General features: G+C 43.4%; 1 protein-coding gene across 1 annotated transcript; it reads left to right on the top strand.

Moving 5' to 3' along the window:
• Positions 1-8218: 8218 nt before the first annotated feature.
• LOC130405127 (uncharacterized) lies at positions 8219-15585 on the top strand. The gene is made up of 2 exons (XM_056610119.1): positions 8219-8497; positions 8660-15585. The coding sequence occupies exon 2, from the start codon at positions 11867-11869 to the stop codon at positions 14213-14215; it is 2349 nt and encodes a 782-aa protein (XP_056466094.1). The 5' UTR covers positions 8219-8497; positions 8660-11866; the 3' UTR covers positions 14216-15585.
• Positions 15586-15947: the final 362 nt, after the last annotated feature.

Consider the following 15947-nt stretch of genomic DNA (forward strand, 5'->3'; position numbering starts at 1 on the left):
TGTTACTAAATCTTTGTTTTTTTATGCACAGCTGAAGCACGCAAGGTCTTCCCCGAGGCAGCGGAAGCTGACATCAGGCGCTTCATGAGGGAAAAATTGTCTAATGCAGCCAAAATTCTGCGGCGTAAAGATAAGTCTGACCGGACTTAATGCTATATATGGAGATTTTAATCAGAATGTTAGCGAAAAGTTCGATCTGTAAGTACTACATTTATATATCAACAGCTAAGCCAGTGAGTTCAAACAGGACACAACATGTACATCTGTGATAGTCTTGATACCGCAACTGAACTTGATAGAATATCATGTTTATGTTAATGCACCAGTTCATGTGTGGTTTGTCTTTTGTTTTAAATATTGCACGGTTGTGAATATATTTGGTCATACAGGGAGGAACTTATAAATTCATGTAGCTTATCTTTTTTGTAGAAAATGGATAACCTTTGTGTCATTGGTTGAGGTTATATGTATTTTTTATTCTGGTCCTCTTGAGTTGCAATATAATTAAATAAAACGATTCATTGTATCTAAGCATTTGTGTTTTTTACGTAAAGCCTATACATAACCAAAGTCGTGCAGGAACATTTTCTATGATGCTGTTGCCAAGCATATGATACAGAGCCAACCTGACAGCTACCACTCCTTGTACAATGGTATGGCACACTTACTATGGTAAACTTTGGTAAAATGTAAGGTAACATGGTAAGGTACCATGGTAATTACCATAGTAAATGTACCATGGTAATTACCATGGTAAATGTACCATGACAAGGTACCATGGTAAATGTACCATGGTAAAGGTACCATGGCAAGGTACCATGGTAAAATGTACCATGGTAAAGGTACCATGGTAAAATGTACCATGGTAATTACCATAGTAAATGTACCATGGTAATTACCATAGTAAATGTACCATGACAAGGTACCATGGTAAAATGTACCATGGTAAAGGTACCATGGTAAATGTACCATGGTAAATTTGTCAAAAATCCCATGGTATACCATGGTATACCAAGGTACATTTACCATGGTAAACTTACCATGGTACATTTACCATGGTACCTTACCAGCGTACATTTACCATGGTAAACTTTCATATGGGCATGTTCTTCAGTATACAAAATCATCATAGAAACTTGTTTTTATACCAATATCGATATCGGTAAATATCGGTTATCGGGCGTAACAGCAATTTTAATATCGGATATCGGTATCGGTCAAAATTTTCATATCGGTGCATCCCTAGTTATTTTCCTTTGCAGAGAATGAGGAGGACACCTATTCCACTGCTGAAGCTGAAGTAGCCGAGTACCTCAAATCAGGAGCAACCGGGATAGACACTCTGAATCAATTTCCGATGATAAAGAAACTGTGTCTTAAACTTAAAGCAGCCACTTCCTCCAGTGCCCCAGTGGAAAGACTCTTTATCCTGGGAAACCTGATTCTCTCTCCAAAGAGGAACAGGCTGTCAGATCACAAGTTTGAGAAGCTTCTCCTCTTGAGGTACAATCATTGGTTTGAGGGCTAGGAATGTTGATGAGCGCTGATATGATGATGGCATGTGTTTCTCCCAACGGTGCTCCCATAGGCGTCGATTACGCCGGGGACGTGTCCCCACCAGTTTTCGTAAAGACTTATTTTGTCCCCACCAGAAAAAAAAAAGAAAAAGAAAAAATTGGAATGCAGTTTTTTAAAAATGAATGTTAATAGCGCGAGACAGATGCGAACCAATCCACAAAGACTATCTGGATACGGCACACAGCCGTCAACAATTTGCAACATTTGGATGAGTAGTTCTAGAATGGGGGAGGGCTGGGTGGTACGGTGGGCGGCTCCTTCTCTGTGTAATCTGAACCTGACTGCTTGCTGCGCACTTCCATGGACAATATGCTGCGGTTGCAGCCTCATGCATTTGAGGAGAGGTCCGGAGGAGGTAACGTAACGTATCTATATTTATTCATGATGATGACAATCTGTACAAACTCCTTTGTCGTAGTTTGACCGAGGGCAGCGAACGATTTATCTTGATAGTTTCTATCATTGACGTTGAAGCTATAGCCAACATTAGCGTCACTAAAGGCGGCTGCATGCTTCAGCGTTGGTGTTACGTTGTTGCGCAAAATTTACTCAAAGCAATTCATGCTCCCTTTTAGGTTGCGCGTGTTGCCAAGCAATTTACCGCCAGAACAGTAGGTGGAGTAATATGTGGAGGAAAGTTTTTCGTTGAAGACGACCTCGAGAATGACGTCTTTGTCTGTGGGAGTCGTTGGTTTGTTTATGTGCCAGATCGTGTTCTCCCCATACACAGTGAATGATGGCAACAGACAGAGGAACAGGGGTGATGAAGTTGTTGATCATTGGGGTTGTATAAATGTGCATATCTCTCTACATTTTAAAACGACATAATGTGTTGGCAGCAAAGTTAACTTCACTTCAGGTTAATGCTTTTGTATATGAGCCTGCCGGGTGATACTCCAGACAGGAAGTAGTAACCAGACCAGCAAACCAATCACAGCCTTGCAGGCTGGGCTGCTCGCGTAAAAGCTTACGTAAAAAATGACGCAAGTCTAGAAAAATCACCCGACGCACGCAAGACGTGAGAAGTCGCGCAAGGGCGCGCAAGGGCCTCTTGCGCTTGCGCTTACGCTTACGTAACCGAGCATAAACCAGCCTTATGTTCTGATTGACTTAGTTCCTCTCCCTGATCAAATGTAAACAAAGACAGAAGATTGATAACTTAATTGATTTAGCTCTGTCTTATTTATTTATTTTAAAATGCAGTGTTTTCTCCTTTTAGGAACTTGTTTCTGCCAACTCACCTCTTCATTGCCATCTACCAGTTCCTGCCTTTCATTGAGCTCTGATGCACTTGGTTCCTGTTCCTTATAAATAAATAAAAATGTGTTAACTCAATTGATTATGCCCTCTATTTTATGAGATTTATGTGGTGTGCAAACAAAAGTCTTGTAACCTTTATTGTAATGATATGACCACTATGACGGTATGTTGGTTGTGGTATATGTTATCAATATTGTAATTGGTTTTTGACAAAATATTGGTTTGGAGTGTGCGGTTGGTACCTGGTTGTTACTTGGTACAAATAATATGGATGATTTACGACCATCTAGTGGGGAGTCTGAAAACTGCTAACGAAACGTCATTGAAGTGAAAATAAAATAAATCATTCGTACTGTTGTAAATTCAAAATTTATTTAAATAGGAAAGCTAAACGTTAAAGCACATAGGGCAAAACACTCCAGTAGCACTAGGCATGATAGCCAACAGTGTGTCGCGCTGGTAGAGGCTAGCTAGCTAAAAAAAACTCAAGAATTACAATATATTTCCAGAATAAATATTAATTTAGCTGAGCTCATAAGACACTATCACACTTACTGTGCATGTCAGCTTCAATTGCTTGGCTTTAAAAAAAGCTCTGATGTCTTGTCCACTCCTTTTTGACATTTTGCTGTATAATTAACTAGGTAGGATCAGAGAATGTCGGGCTCTGGTTGTATCGCTATCTCGTCTTTTTTCAGTCGTGACTAGGTGTCCCCTCTGCGGCAGCGTAGTTGTGGATTATTTTCGTATGAGGTGCCAGCCTGACTTGGACAATGAATGAGATATTAATACCAATACTCTATGGCTGGTATGCAATGATGAGGCATCAGACAGTCAATTAATTTTAGCCTGAATACATAGGTAAAAAGCACCAGACCGCTAGTACCATGGATGGACAGTGTCAGAGCAAAAACCTGTTGAACTAAATGGATGTGGTTAGGCAGCAGGCACGCAGGCTACACCGCGGGATACATCTGCAGACCACTGGCACGTTAATAAAGGTAAGATGCAATATTTATTGCTTAAGATTTGCTGGTACTTTGGAGAGATCTTTTGTGTTTTTTGCCCTCATGTGGTCTGCTGTTTTAACTTGAAATAGTACTACTAGCATAGCCTCCAAGTAGCCTAACTTAAATTATCCAGTGTTAGCGTTCTTACGGTGTTGGGTATAGACTAGTGGAGATTACGATAGTGGAGTCGGTGGAGTCAGTCTCTTGTTGACTCAAAGTGACTTTTGGTCATTCGCTTTGCTTTAATTATGGAATGATTGTGTGTGTGTGTGTGTGTGTGGGGGGGGGGAGTGCATGCGGGTTTTGGTCAGAATGCCCTGTAGATTGGATGGATGTGTGTTGTGAATTGAGAACAGCCAGCTCATGATGTGATATAAAGCGTTCAGCTATAATTATTTTTAGCTTTTTCGATCTTGACATTTGTAGTGCTGTGTGTATACGTTTTCCCCTTCTGAACTTAAACACGTAGGTAATAAGCCCCTCTTTGTTTATTTTGGTATAGCTCATGTCATGTCACGTCAACATTGAGTGCATCATGGAGCAGAACATTGTGGGTCATCATGTCCAATGCTTTTTGAAAACGCTTTCTTCATAAAACGTGTCAGACATAATTTTTTTGTAAAAATCGTATTAATTAGTAAGCTACACAGGTATCCCGTCTTCAGAACCTTTCATGACCTGCGCTAAAGAATAATAAGGTGCATCCCCAGCACTTCTAAAAATGCATTCCAGATTGCGTCTCTGTCCCCACCACATTTCAAACCAAACTGACGCCAATGGGTGCTCCACAAGGTCAAGCAGGTTAATATTTCCAAGTGAAATTTCCATGCGTGTGTGTGTGTGTGTGTTAATATAGACTACTAAAGCACTTTTTCACCATTATTGATTTAATCAGTTGTTTTATTTATCTAAACGGTGTGGCAAGCCCGATCGTCGGCGGCTGAGATTCCCGAAGGAGACGGACCAAATAGGGTGTGGGTCAACGGTTTTTATTGCGTATAACCACTTAAAAAAGGTAAAACAAAAGACAACGAAAGTTCTTCCACTTATGGGGTAAAAAGGGTGAGGGATCTCCGGGTCCGGTCCGTCGGTGAGGTCAGCATGGCTCCCGCTCCCGGCTTCTCCCGCGACCGTCGCTCCCTCTCAGCACGAGCCACATGGCTGAGAGAGCCCCGAATGAGTGGAGAAGCAGGCTATTTAAGCTGCTTCTCCACCGGTTCCTCAGGTGCTCCTCATCTTCTTAGTTGGCAACGGCCAGGTTGCCAAAACGGCCAGAGTGGAGGAAATATTATTTTTGTTAAACATTAACTATGTTTGTGAGGCTGAAAGTACTTTTTATTTATTTGGTTTCTCTTTGTGATGCTGAAAATACTTTTAAGTTTGCCCATCATTATTGATGATGAGGTCTCCAGTTGTTTAGCAGTTTTGAGTTAAAGTTCCAAAGAACGGATAAACCTCACTGTGTTTACATTGTTTACATCTATTGTATCAGTTTTGCACTATTATTGATTCCTACAGTTGCTAAATGTTCTGAGGCACAGTTTAATTTTTGCACTGCCAAACCTATACTTTGTACCTGTTTCAATGGCTACAATAAATATGCCTATCAAAAGTTTCAAAACATACTGTATGTTTTGTTTTGTTGATCCACTGCTTCATCGTAGTGCTACTGGGTACAATGATCAAATTGTACCTTTGTTTTGTCGAACACTATGCCACATCAACCCCAAAATAATGTGTGTGCATTTGTAGAGGGTTGGAAACAGTTGGAAACAATGGAAATATTTCATTCATTTGCACTCCCACTACTACACTGCTATGGCACGTTCAGGTCACTAGGTGGCGCATTGCGCTTGTGGTCCCTAGCTATCCAGTTAGGGAGGCAACACATTAATAAGATAATTTAGAAAGAAAAAAAAGTTACTTTCCCTAGTAACTAGTTACCTTGAGAGTATCGAGTAACTTAAAGTAACTGAGTTACTTTTGAAAGAAGTAACTAGTAACTGTAACTAAGTTACTCATTTAAAGTAACTTGCCCAACACTGTTAATACCATACTCTTTGGCTGGGACGATGTCAACATTGGGTAAATGGAGCAGAACATAGTGGGTCATATGTCAACGTTTTTTGTATGCATTTTATTCATTAGTAAGCTACATGGATATGCCATCTTTCGGAACCTTTCATTACCTGCACTCAAGAGAATAAAAGAGTGCATCCTCATTGTTTGATTGTGGTCGTAGGTGTTGTTGTTGGTGCTGAGTTACCACTGAAATCAGTGGGTCAGTGGGTGGGATCGGTCGTCAAGATGGCGGTACAAAGCTACAGTGACGTCACGTGAACCAAACGAATACTACTACAACAAACCCATCGATGTGATATGTGTGACATGTTGCCCAATTTTCGGCTAGAGATGCTGAATGCTGTTCATTTCCATTGCACACCTTGAACACCTTGTTTACTTATTATTTTATATCCTAGCACGCGGCCCAGATGAAGTCCTTGGCAGGTACCGCAGAGTGTCGAGTGTCTTCAAAAAGAAGAAATCCATGACTACGGCCTGTGATGAAGTGGGAGAGGATCGCAACCAGGGCTCCAGACTAACTTTTTCACAGGTAACACTGGTGCCACCTAGCTTTTCATTTAGTAGCACCAAAACAAATAAGGTAGCACCATTTTTTTTTTTTGTGAACGGGAGTTCCTCTTTAGCGATGTTGTAGGCGGTGTTAAACTTGATGATTATTTCTTCATTCTCCGCCGAGCGATTGGTCTCATCTATCCTATTAAATGAGGTGGGGAGGGGCTGGGAGCTTCGTGTGATGCAGCGGTCCCTGCACGTATTGTGCTTTTGGCTTTCGTTGTGTAATTTCAATGACTGAACTTTGAGTTGTGTAGATCCATTTACAAAATGTGTCCTGCCTGCAACGGACGGGCCACATATCCTGCAGTACACACACACACCATGGCTTGTCCCCCATATCGTAACCACGGGAACTGCACCAGCCATTGTTGTTGAAAAACTGTCTTCTTTTTTTTTTCTCCCCACTGTCCTCCGCCTTTTTCGCCAACCTGTCACTGTCGCTTCCTCTGCTAACCCTTCTCCACCACCACCAACAGTAGGGGTGCAATGGATCACAAAACTCACGGTTCAGATCGTGTCACGGTTTTTGAATCACGGGTCGGATCATTTTCGGATCAACAACAGCAAAAAAGATAACAAGACAAATGTGACTTTAAATAAAATCTTCAAATGTGTAAAAACAAAATAAAGTGAAAAATTAGGTAATAATCCTGCTTCATTCAAGCATAGTCAATATTTAAAAAAATTGCAATCTGAGGCATTATTCCTTCTTCTTTTTAACATGGATAGTAAATAATCCCTAACCCTGGGTTTACAACTTTAAATTCAGGATGTCTGCATTGCCTTGGGAGAGTTTAGAGTCTACACTCTCCCAAGACAATGCAGACAACCTCTTCTTCTTTTTTTTTCATCAAGTATGGTAGCGAAATACAGTTTTGTGTTTTATTTGGCATTTTGTAAATCCATTGATTTCGGTTGGAAGACTCATTGCTCATTGCAAGGGTCATTTCGCTCGGTTCTAGCCCTATTGTTTATATGGAGAACCGCGCAAAAAGACTACAACCAAACATAAATATGACCGCTTCCGGTTCCGGTTTCCGGTTAAAAAACAACTTATTTTTTTATCAGCCGATCCGTGGATCACTTGCGTCCCGAACCATGAGGGTTGCACCGCACGGATCACGGGAAACCCGTAAACCGTTGCACCACTAAACAACAGCCTCATTTGTTTCCTCTGGCACATTTATTTTCTTAAAATAATCGACTATCGACCGCTTCATATTGTATCTGCTTTGTTTACTTTTTTGTGCGTGCTGCGTGCGCAGCAAGACTGTGCACGTGTAGTGTGCAGACCATAGACTGTAAAAGGTGCAGACAGACAGGCAGGCAGAGACAGGGAGCGAGAGAGAGTAGTGGACTCGCTGGAATGAGCCAGAAAGTACGATTTTATTATCAACCACAACCGCGGGACTGGGAAGAGAAATAAAAAAAATTAAAAACGATATATATATTTTTTTCAATCGTCCTCCTGCAAGTAGCACCGGAGCGACCTCATTCAATTTTAACTCGCACCTAAAGAAATTAGGTTGCATATGCAACCTAATAGGTCGCACTTTGGAGCCCTGATCGCAACACCATTGCATTAAATGTTCCCATTGCTAAACTTGCCATTGGGGCCCCCGAAATATATGATGAATATAAAGAGTCGCATAGCCTACTGGAAAGCTCGGTGACAGTATTGAGGATGCAGTGCAGGGGGCCTTAAGAGGTCAGGGAAGCTGGTGCGTTTGGGGAAGGGGAGTTTTTAGGGTGATTATGGAATGGAAAATTTGTGTGTTAAAGGTTTAAATACTTCTGCATATCTGTTGTGTGTTGCCTTTCAAGCATAAATCTGAATGGTCTTTGTTTTGAAAAAGCTCTTATTTTGAAGGGCCATTTTCACCCTAATGTTTCCGGGTCATAGGTTTGTTTTAGTTCAGTAGTCTGAGGAAGCTAACCGAATTTGCATATCTACATTTCTGTGTTCAACCGCATGATTGTATCAATGTAAACGTCACAGAGGCAACGTCGTAAGTTGATAATTTCATTATTACATTCATAAGTTAATGTTAGAAAGTACTATTTACATGAAAAATGCATGTGATATGTTTGTGGCTAAAAACGATTTATTTACATGTGGAAAGCACCTGTTACAATGCTAAATGGTAATTTTCGTATTTGTTTTGTTACAGTTTTCACTCTGACCTTGTACAATGAGAAAAAGAGCCACAGTAAAGAGCAACTAAAGCTTACTATGACTCACGTCTTCATTTATAAGGAAGAGTTTAACTAGTTGTATAGCTGCAGTTGCTACGCTGCAGTGAGGACAACACAGTGAAAAGACGTTAAAGAGCTGGCGTTGTACATCGTGGTAAGATGGAAGCTCAACAAAGCGAAAAGATTTCGGTGGCCAGCAAAAGAAGTTCCAGGTCATCTACGGCATCAAGTAGCTCATTAATACGTGCACGAGCTAAAGCAGAGGCAGCTAGAACACATCTTGCATTCGCTGAACAAGAAGCCAAAGCTAAAATAGAGAGGGCTCCTAAGGAGGCAGAGCACCAGAAAGAAAAGGCTGACAGAGAAGCTACATATCAGCTGGAAAAGGCAAAGAAAGATGTCGAGTGAGAAGCGCTCACCATTCGCAGAGAGGCAGCAATGGCTGAGGCTGAAGCAGCTGTGTGGGAAGCAGCAGACGGTATGGAAAAGTATATGCTGGTAGATGAAGTAGGCCCATCAGAAGAGGATAAAATGAGACGGACAAAAGAATACATTACGTCTCACTTCGACCCGCACTCATATAAAGGCCATCCTTCTAACGACCCCCCAGCTCAACCAGCCAATAAAGCTACCCAGTCAACATGTCAGCCTCCTGATCTATATGTCCCACCAGGGGTTAAGATAGAAAACCAGGCTCCGCATGGAGAATCTGACCAACAGAGAGGCTCAAAGGTGAACCACACCGACTCGAACAGGTCAGCACAGCCCTTCTATCCCCAGAGAGCACCGACAGCTCCCTACACTGGACACATGGTCGAACACCTGGCGCAGTATTTGGCTCGACGGGACCTGGTGAGTTCAAGTTTATATCAGTTTGACGATCAGCCTGAACATTATCGTGCTTGGCAGTCGTCATACATCAGCGCCACTCAAGGGCTAGGCTACTCACAGCTACTGAGGAATTGGACTTAATGACAAAATGGCTTGGTAAAGAATCTGGCAACCACGTCAAACGTCTACGGTCAGTGTACATAACAAACCCAGTCATAGCACTCACAAAGGCCTGGGAACGCCTCCGGGAATGTTATTCAGCATCTGAAATAATTGAAAAAGCTCTTTTCGACCGGCTCGATAATTTCCCAAGAGTCTCAGCAAAAGAACAGACGAAGCTACGGGAACTAGCAGACTTGTTAATGGAAGTGCAGTGCGCCAAGGAGGATGGCTACCTCCCAGCTCTCTCCTACCTGGATACCGCACGCGGCATTGAACCCATAGTTGGGAAACTGCCCTATGGGCTTCAAGAAAAATGGATTTCAGTTGGTTCTAAACACAAGGAAGAAAATAGAGGAAGATTTCCACCGTTTGAGTTCTTCAGCAAGTTTGTGTGCAGCGAAGCACGTAAAAGGAACGACCCTGGCTTTGCTATCCCAAGCACCAGTGGCTCGCCTGCAAAGTCTGAAAGAACCTTCTTTAAAGGCACAAAGTACCCAATTTCAGTCCACAAGACGGACATCGCCCCAACAAGCCTAAGTATAAAAAAGGAGCCAGCGACCCTAACAAAAGCTGTCCAATACATGGCAAGCCACATCCTCTCAAACGCTGCAAAGCCTTCAGAGCCATGAACCTGGAGGAAAGAAAGGCCTTTCTCAAAGAAAAAGGAATCTGCTTTAAGTGCTGTGGCTCAAATACTCACCTTGCTAAGGACTGTCCGAATGCAGTTAAGTGTTTGGAGTGTGATAGCACCTATCACGACTCTGCCATGCACCCTGGACCTGCACCTCAAGTCAAGGCCCCTTCAACTCCACCACACAACGGCGGGGAGGAGGAAGAGAGCAGCACCATTAAAGCTGTGGTTAACTCAAACTGCACAGAGGTCTGTGGCACAGGAAACGTTGGCTGGTCATGTTCAAAGATTTGTCTTGTGAAGCTATATCCCAAAGGTCAACCGGACAAAGCTATCAATGCCTACGTCATCCTAGATGACCAAAGCAACCGGTCGCTAGCCAGGTCCAGCCTTTTTGAGCTGTTTAACATTGAGTGCAAACCATACTCTTACTATCTGAAGACATGCTCCGGTGTAATGGAAACATCTGGGCGCAGGGCTGTAGACGTCATGGTCGAGTCACTGGACGGAAAGGTCACAATCCATCTCCCACCACTCATCGAGTGCAACGACATACTTGACAACCGCTCTGAAATCCCAACCCCAAATGCAGCTCGTCATCATCCACATCTTGTCAAGGTAGCAGAGCACATCCCAGAGGTCGACCCAACTGCTGAGATCCTCCTGTTACTTGGTAGGGACATAATAAGAGCGCACAAAGTTAGGGAACTTGTCAATGGCCCCCACAATGCCCCCTTTGCCCAACGCTTGGACCTAGGATGGGTGCTGGTTGCAGAAGTCTGCTTGGGGAAAGCGCATATACCAACAGTCAAGATTCAAGATTCAAGATTCAAGATAATTTATTGTCATTTCAGCCATATACACAGTATACAGTGAAATGAAATAGCGTTTCCCAAGAACATAAGGTGCAACATAGAGCGACACAACATAGAGTCAACACCTTTAAGACAACCGTGCTTGACAACGGCCGGCCCTCCCTACTCGAACCCTGTACAAACTTCTTGCACATCAAAGAAAAGGTTTACCAAGGAAAAGAGATGAGAGACAGGATTTCAGTTACTAGCAAGTCTGTGGAGGAAACATTGGGCCAAACAGTTTTCAGTCACACTGAACATGACAACAAGCTAGCATCTTCTATTGAAGATAGCATCTTCTTGAAACTAATGGACAAAGAGGTATACAGAAATTAATTAATTAATTAACAGCTGGGTGGCTCCACTCCCATTCAAGCATCCCAGACAACGCTTGTCTAACAATCGAGAACAAGCAGTCAGACGCTTTGCATCACTCCAACAAAGCTTGAAAAAGAAGCCAGAGATGCAACAGCAATACGTTGCTTTCATGGGGAAAATATTGGCGAACGACCAATGCAGAATTCGCTCAAGTACTAGAAGAGGACGAAGAATGCTGGTACCTGCCATCCTTTGGAGTGTACCACCCTCAAAAACCAGGCCAAATCAGGGTGGTGTTTGACTCTAGTGCCAAACACTTAGGTGTTTCACTCAATGATGTATTGCTTACAGGCCCCGACCTCAACAATTCTCTCCTCGGAGTTCTGATGCGGTTCCGTAAGGAAAAGGTTGCCATCTTGGCAGACATACAGCAGATGTTTCACTGCTTTTTGGTGCGAGAGGACCACAGAAATTATTTGAGATTCCTGTGGTACCGGGACAATGATGTGACAAAAGAAATCATAGACTACAGAATGAAAGTTCATGTTTTCGGCAACAGTCCGTCCCCAGCCGTAGCCATCTACGGACTCAGGAGAGCAATTAGAGAGGGTGCACGAGAACATGGGTCCGACACGGTCAACTTCGTGAAACGCCACTTCTATGTGGACGACGGCCTTCGTTCTGCGTCGACCAATGCCGAAGCCATCAGCTTGTTGAGCAGAACACAGATGTCACTAGCCGAGTCAAACCTCAGGCTCCACAAGTTTGCCTCCAACAGCCAGACAGTCCTGGAAGCCTTTCCATCTGAAGACTGTGCTGCAGTTGCGAAGGATGTGGACTTAAGCGGAGAGGCTGCGTCCACTCAACGCAGTCTGGGTCTCCTGTGGGAGATGGCAAGTGACACATTCACTTTCTCTGTTGCAAACACCATCAAGCCGTTCACTCGCCGTGGTGTCCTCTCCACGGTGAACAGTGTTTTTGACCCCTTGGGTTTTCTGGCCCCAGTCACAATCCAAGGAAGGCTCCTCCTTCGGGAACTCACCGCTGAGCAGTCCGGGTGGGATGTACCACTGCCTGAAGACAAATTCAGCAAGTGGAAAGCTTGGCAAGAATCACTTCAGGAGCTGAGACACCTTCATGTACCACAGACATACACATCAGCTTTACTAGAAACGGCAGTGCGTACAGAGCTCTGTGTGTTTTCTGATGCATCTATCAAAGCCATCGGTGCTGTGGCGTATTTGAAGGCCGTACAAGGAGATGGACAAACTCACATTGGGTTCGTCATGGCCAAATCAAAACTTGCACCTCAGTCTGAACCAACTATTCCAAGGCTCGAACTCTGTGCGGCAGTCTTAGCAGTGGAAATGGCAGACTTAATCCATGATGAATTGGATTTGAAGCTGGATTCCACAAAGTTCTATACTGACAGCAAAGTGGTCCTCGGCTATATCCGTAATGAATCCAGACGATTCTATGTCTACGTCCATAATAGAGTTCAGCGCATTCGCCAAACCACAAAACCTGAGCAATGGCACTATGTGCGCACAGAGGTTAATCCTGCAGACCATGCATCAAGGTCTATTCCTGCCTCACTCTTGGCACAGACTGCATGGTTACAAGGCCCTGACTTCTTGCTCGACTCTCCCAACGAACCAGATCCAGTTCAGTCCTTCGACCTGATCAAACCAGAATTGGACGTGGATATCCGTCCCCAAGTGAGGAGCTATGCCACAAAGCTGCAAGAGAAAAGCCTCAGCACAGAACGCTTCCTAAGGTTCTCCAGCTTCAACTCTCTTGTCCGAGCTATAGCACACTTAATTCACATTGTGAGGTCCTTTAAGCTCACTAAAGACATGGACAAGTGTCAAGGGTGGCACAGGTGTGATCTGTCTCGAACCCCAGATGAACTATCCCTCGCAAAGGAAGTCATTATTTCAGCTGTTCAGAGGAGAGCATTTTCAAAGGAATTTGAGGCTTTGATCACGAATAAGCCAGTCCCGATAAACAGCAGACTTCGTTGCCTCAGTCCAACCTTGGAGAACAATCTCATTTGTGTTGGAGGACGACTAAAGAACGCTAACCTGGGCACTGGAGAGAAGAACCCAATAATCCTCCCAAAGGAAAACCACATCGCCTTGTTGCTTGTCAGACACCATCACGCCCAAGTCAAACACCAAGGCCGTCACCTGACAGAAGGAGCCATCAGAGCTGCAGGTTTATGGCTCTTGGGGGGGAAGAGGCTCATCAATTCAGTCTTACACAAATGTATAACTTGTCGCAAACTCAGAGGCAAAATGCAAGAGCAACGCATGGCAAATTTGCCTCCAGAACGCCTTCAAACCTGCCCTCCATTTACATATGTGGGATTGGATGTCTTTGGACCCTGGTGTATTACTGCCAGACGAACAAGAGGAGGACAAGCTGAGAGCAAACGGTGGGCTATGATGTTCTGCTGTATGAGCTCCAGAGCCGTCCACATTGAGGTCATTGAGTCAATGGACACTTCAAGTTGTATTAACGCTTTGAGGCGTTTCTTTGCAATAAGAGGACCTGCCAAACAGCTAATGTCCGACTGCGGCACAAATTTCATAGCTGCATGTAAGGAACTTGGAATGAGCCAAAACCAACCAGATGCCACGGTGCAGAGGTACCTAAACCAACAAGGGTGCTCATGGGAATTCAACCCTCCCACACGCCTCACACATGGGCGGTTCTTGGGAACGTCTGATTAAGGTGGCCCGAAGAATCCTGGACTCAATGTTTCTCGAACAGCACAATCGCCTAACCCATGAGGTTTTGTGTACACTAATGGCAGAAGTGACAGCTATTGTAAATGCAAGGCCACTAATCCCAGTTTCCAATGATCCTGACGATCCATTCATTCTGTCGCCATCAATGCTCCTAACTCAAAAAACTGGAGTCCCACCTCCACCAGGAGACTTTACAGATAAAGATCTCTTCACCAAACAGTGGAGACAAGTACAGGCTCTTTCCAACAGATTCTGGAGTCGTTGGAGTCGAGAGTATTTGCCAACCTTGCAGTGTCGCAAGAAATGGACCAAATCTTACCAAAACCTGCAAATAGGAGACGTTGTCCTTCTCAAAGACAGTCAAGCTACCCGCAACAACTGGCCCATGGCTACCATCACAAAGGCCTTCCCTGGAGAAGACGGAAGGGTGAGGAAGGTGGAATTGAGGACCACAAATCAGGGACATCCAAAAACATTCTTCAGACCAGTCTCAGAAGTTGTCTTACTTCTTACTAAAGACTGATGTTCAGAGACTCATGTAGTCCATCGGGGTCAATTAATGACCTCACAGAGGTCAGACGGGGAGTGTGTTGCCTTTCACGCATAAATCTGAATGGACATTTGTTTTGAAAGAGCAGTTTTCACCCTAATGTTTCCGGGTCATAGGTTCGTTTTGGTTTAGCAGTCTGAGGAGGATAACCGAATTTGCCTAGCTACATTTCTGTGTTCAACCGCATGATTGTATCACTGTAAACGTCACAGAGGCAACGTCGTAAGTTGATAATTTCATAATTACATTCATAAGTTAATGTTAGAAAGTACTATATGAAAAATGCATGTGATATGTTTGTGGCTAAAAACGTTTTATTTATATTTATTTACATGTGGAAAGCACCTGTTACAGAGCTAAATGGTAATTTTCGTATTTGTTTTGTTACAGTTTTCACTCTGACCTTGTACAATGAGAAAAAGAGCCACAGTAAAGAGCAACTAAAGCTTACTACGACTCACGTCTTCATTTATAAGGAAGAGTTTAACTAGTTGTATAGCTGCAGTTGCTACACTGCAGTGAGGACAACACATGTTGCATTATGGAGATTGAGTTCAGCACTGTCATTTTAAGGAGTTTGGGGGAGACGTGGCTCTATCAGAAGTCAGCATTGTACTGTTGCAGAGGGAATCAGCAGGAAAGGGCCTTTTCACCACATGTATAAATGCTTACCTTAAAAAAATGATCTGTTCAAATGTATCATTTATAATTTCACTGCTTTAGTTTAGAACCAGACAGCCATTTTATTTTGCACTTCCTTTGAAGCATAGTTCGGCCTTGTATTAACACGCCATCTCGTGTCGTTGCAGAGCAGCGAATCACTCATCAAATTAGCTGAGCTGAGTTAAAGCAGCTGAATTACGTAATGAAACATTGCCGAACCAAGCTTGGAAAAAAGTTTGTCTTGCGACAAACTAAAGCAGTGACAAAATCCTACATTTGGAGTGCAATTGAATGGATTTTTATTTGTTAGGTAAGCATTTATATATGTGGTGAAAAGGCCCTTTTCTGCTGGTCCTATCTTCAACAGTATAATGCTGACTTCTGATGCAGTGACGTCTCCCCCTAACTCCTCCTTATGACTGTGCTGATCGCCATCTGCAGATTCAATATGCAGAAGCACCTCATAAAACCCCACTTCGTGATATTGGTTGGTTTATCCCC

The sequence above is a fragment of the Gadus chalcogrammus genome, chromosome 15, assembly GCF_026213295.1.
Source record: "Gadus chalcogrammus isolate NIFS_2021 chromosome 15, NIFS_Gcha_1.0, whole genome shotgun sequence".
Taxonomy (NCBI): domain Eukaryota; kingdom Metazoa; phylum Chordata; class Actinopteri; order Gadiformes; family Gadidae; genus Gadus; species Gadus chalcogrammus.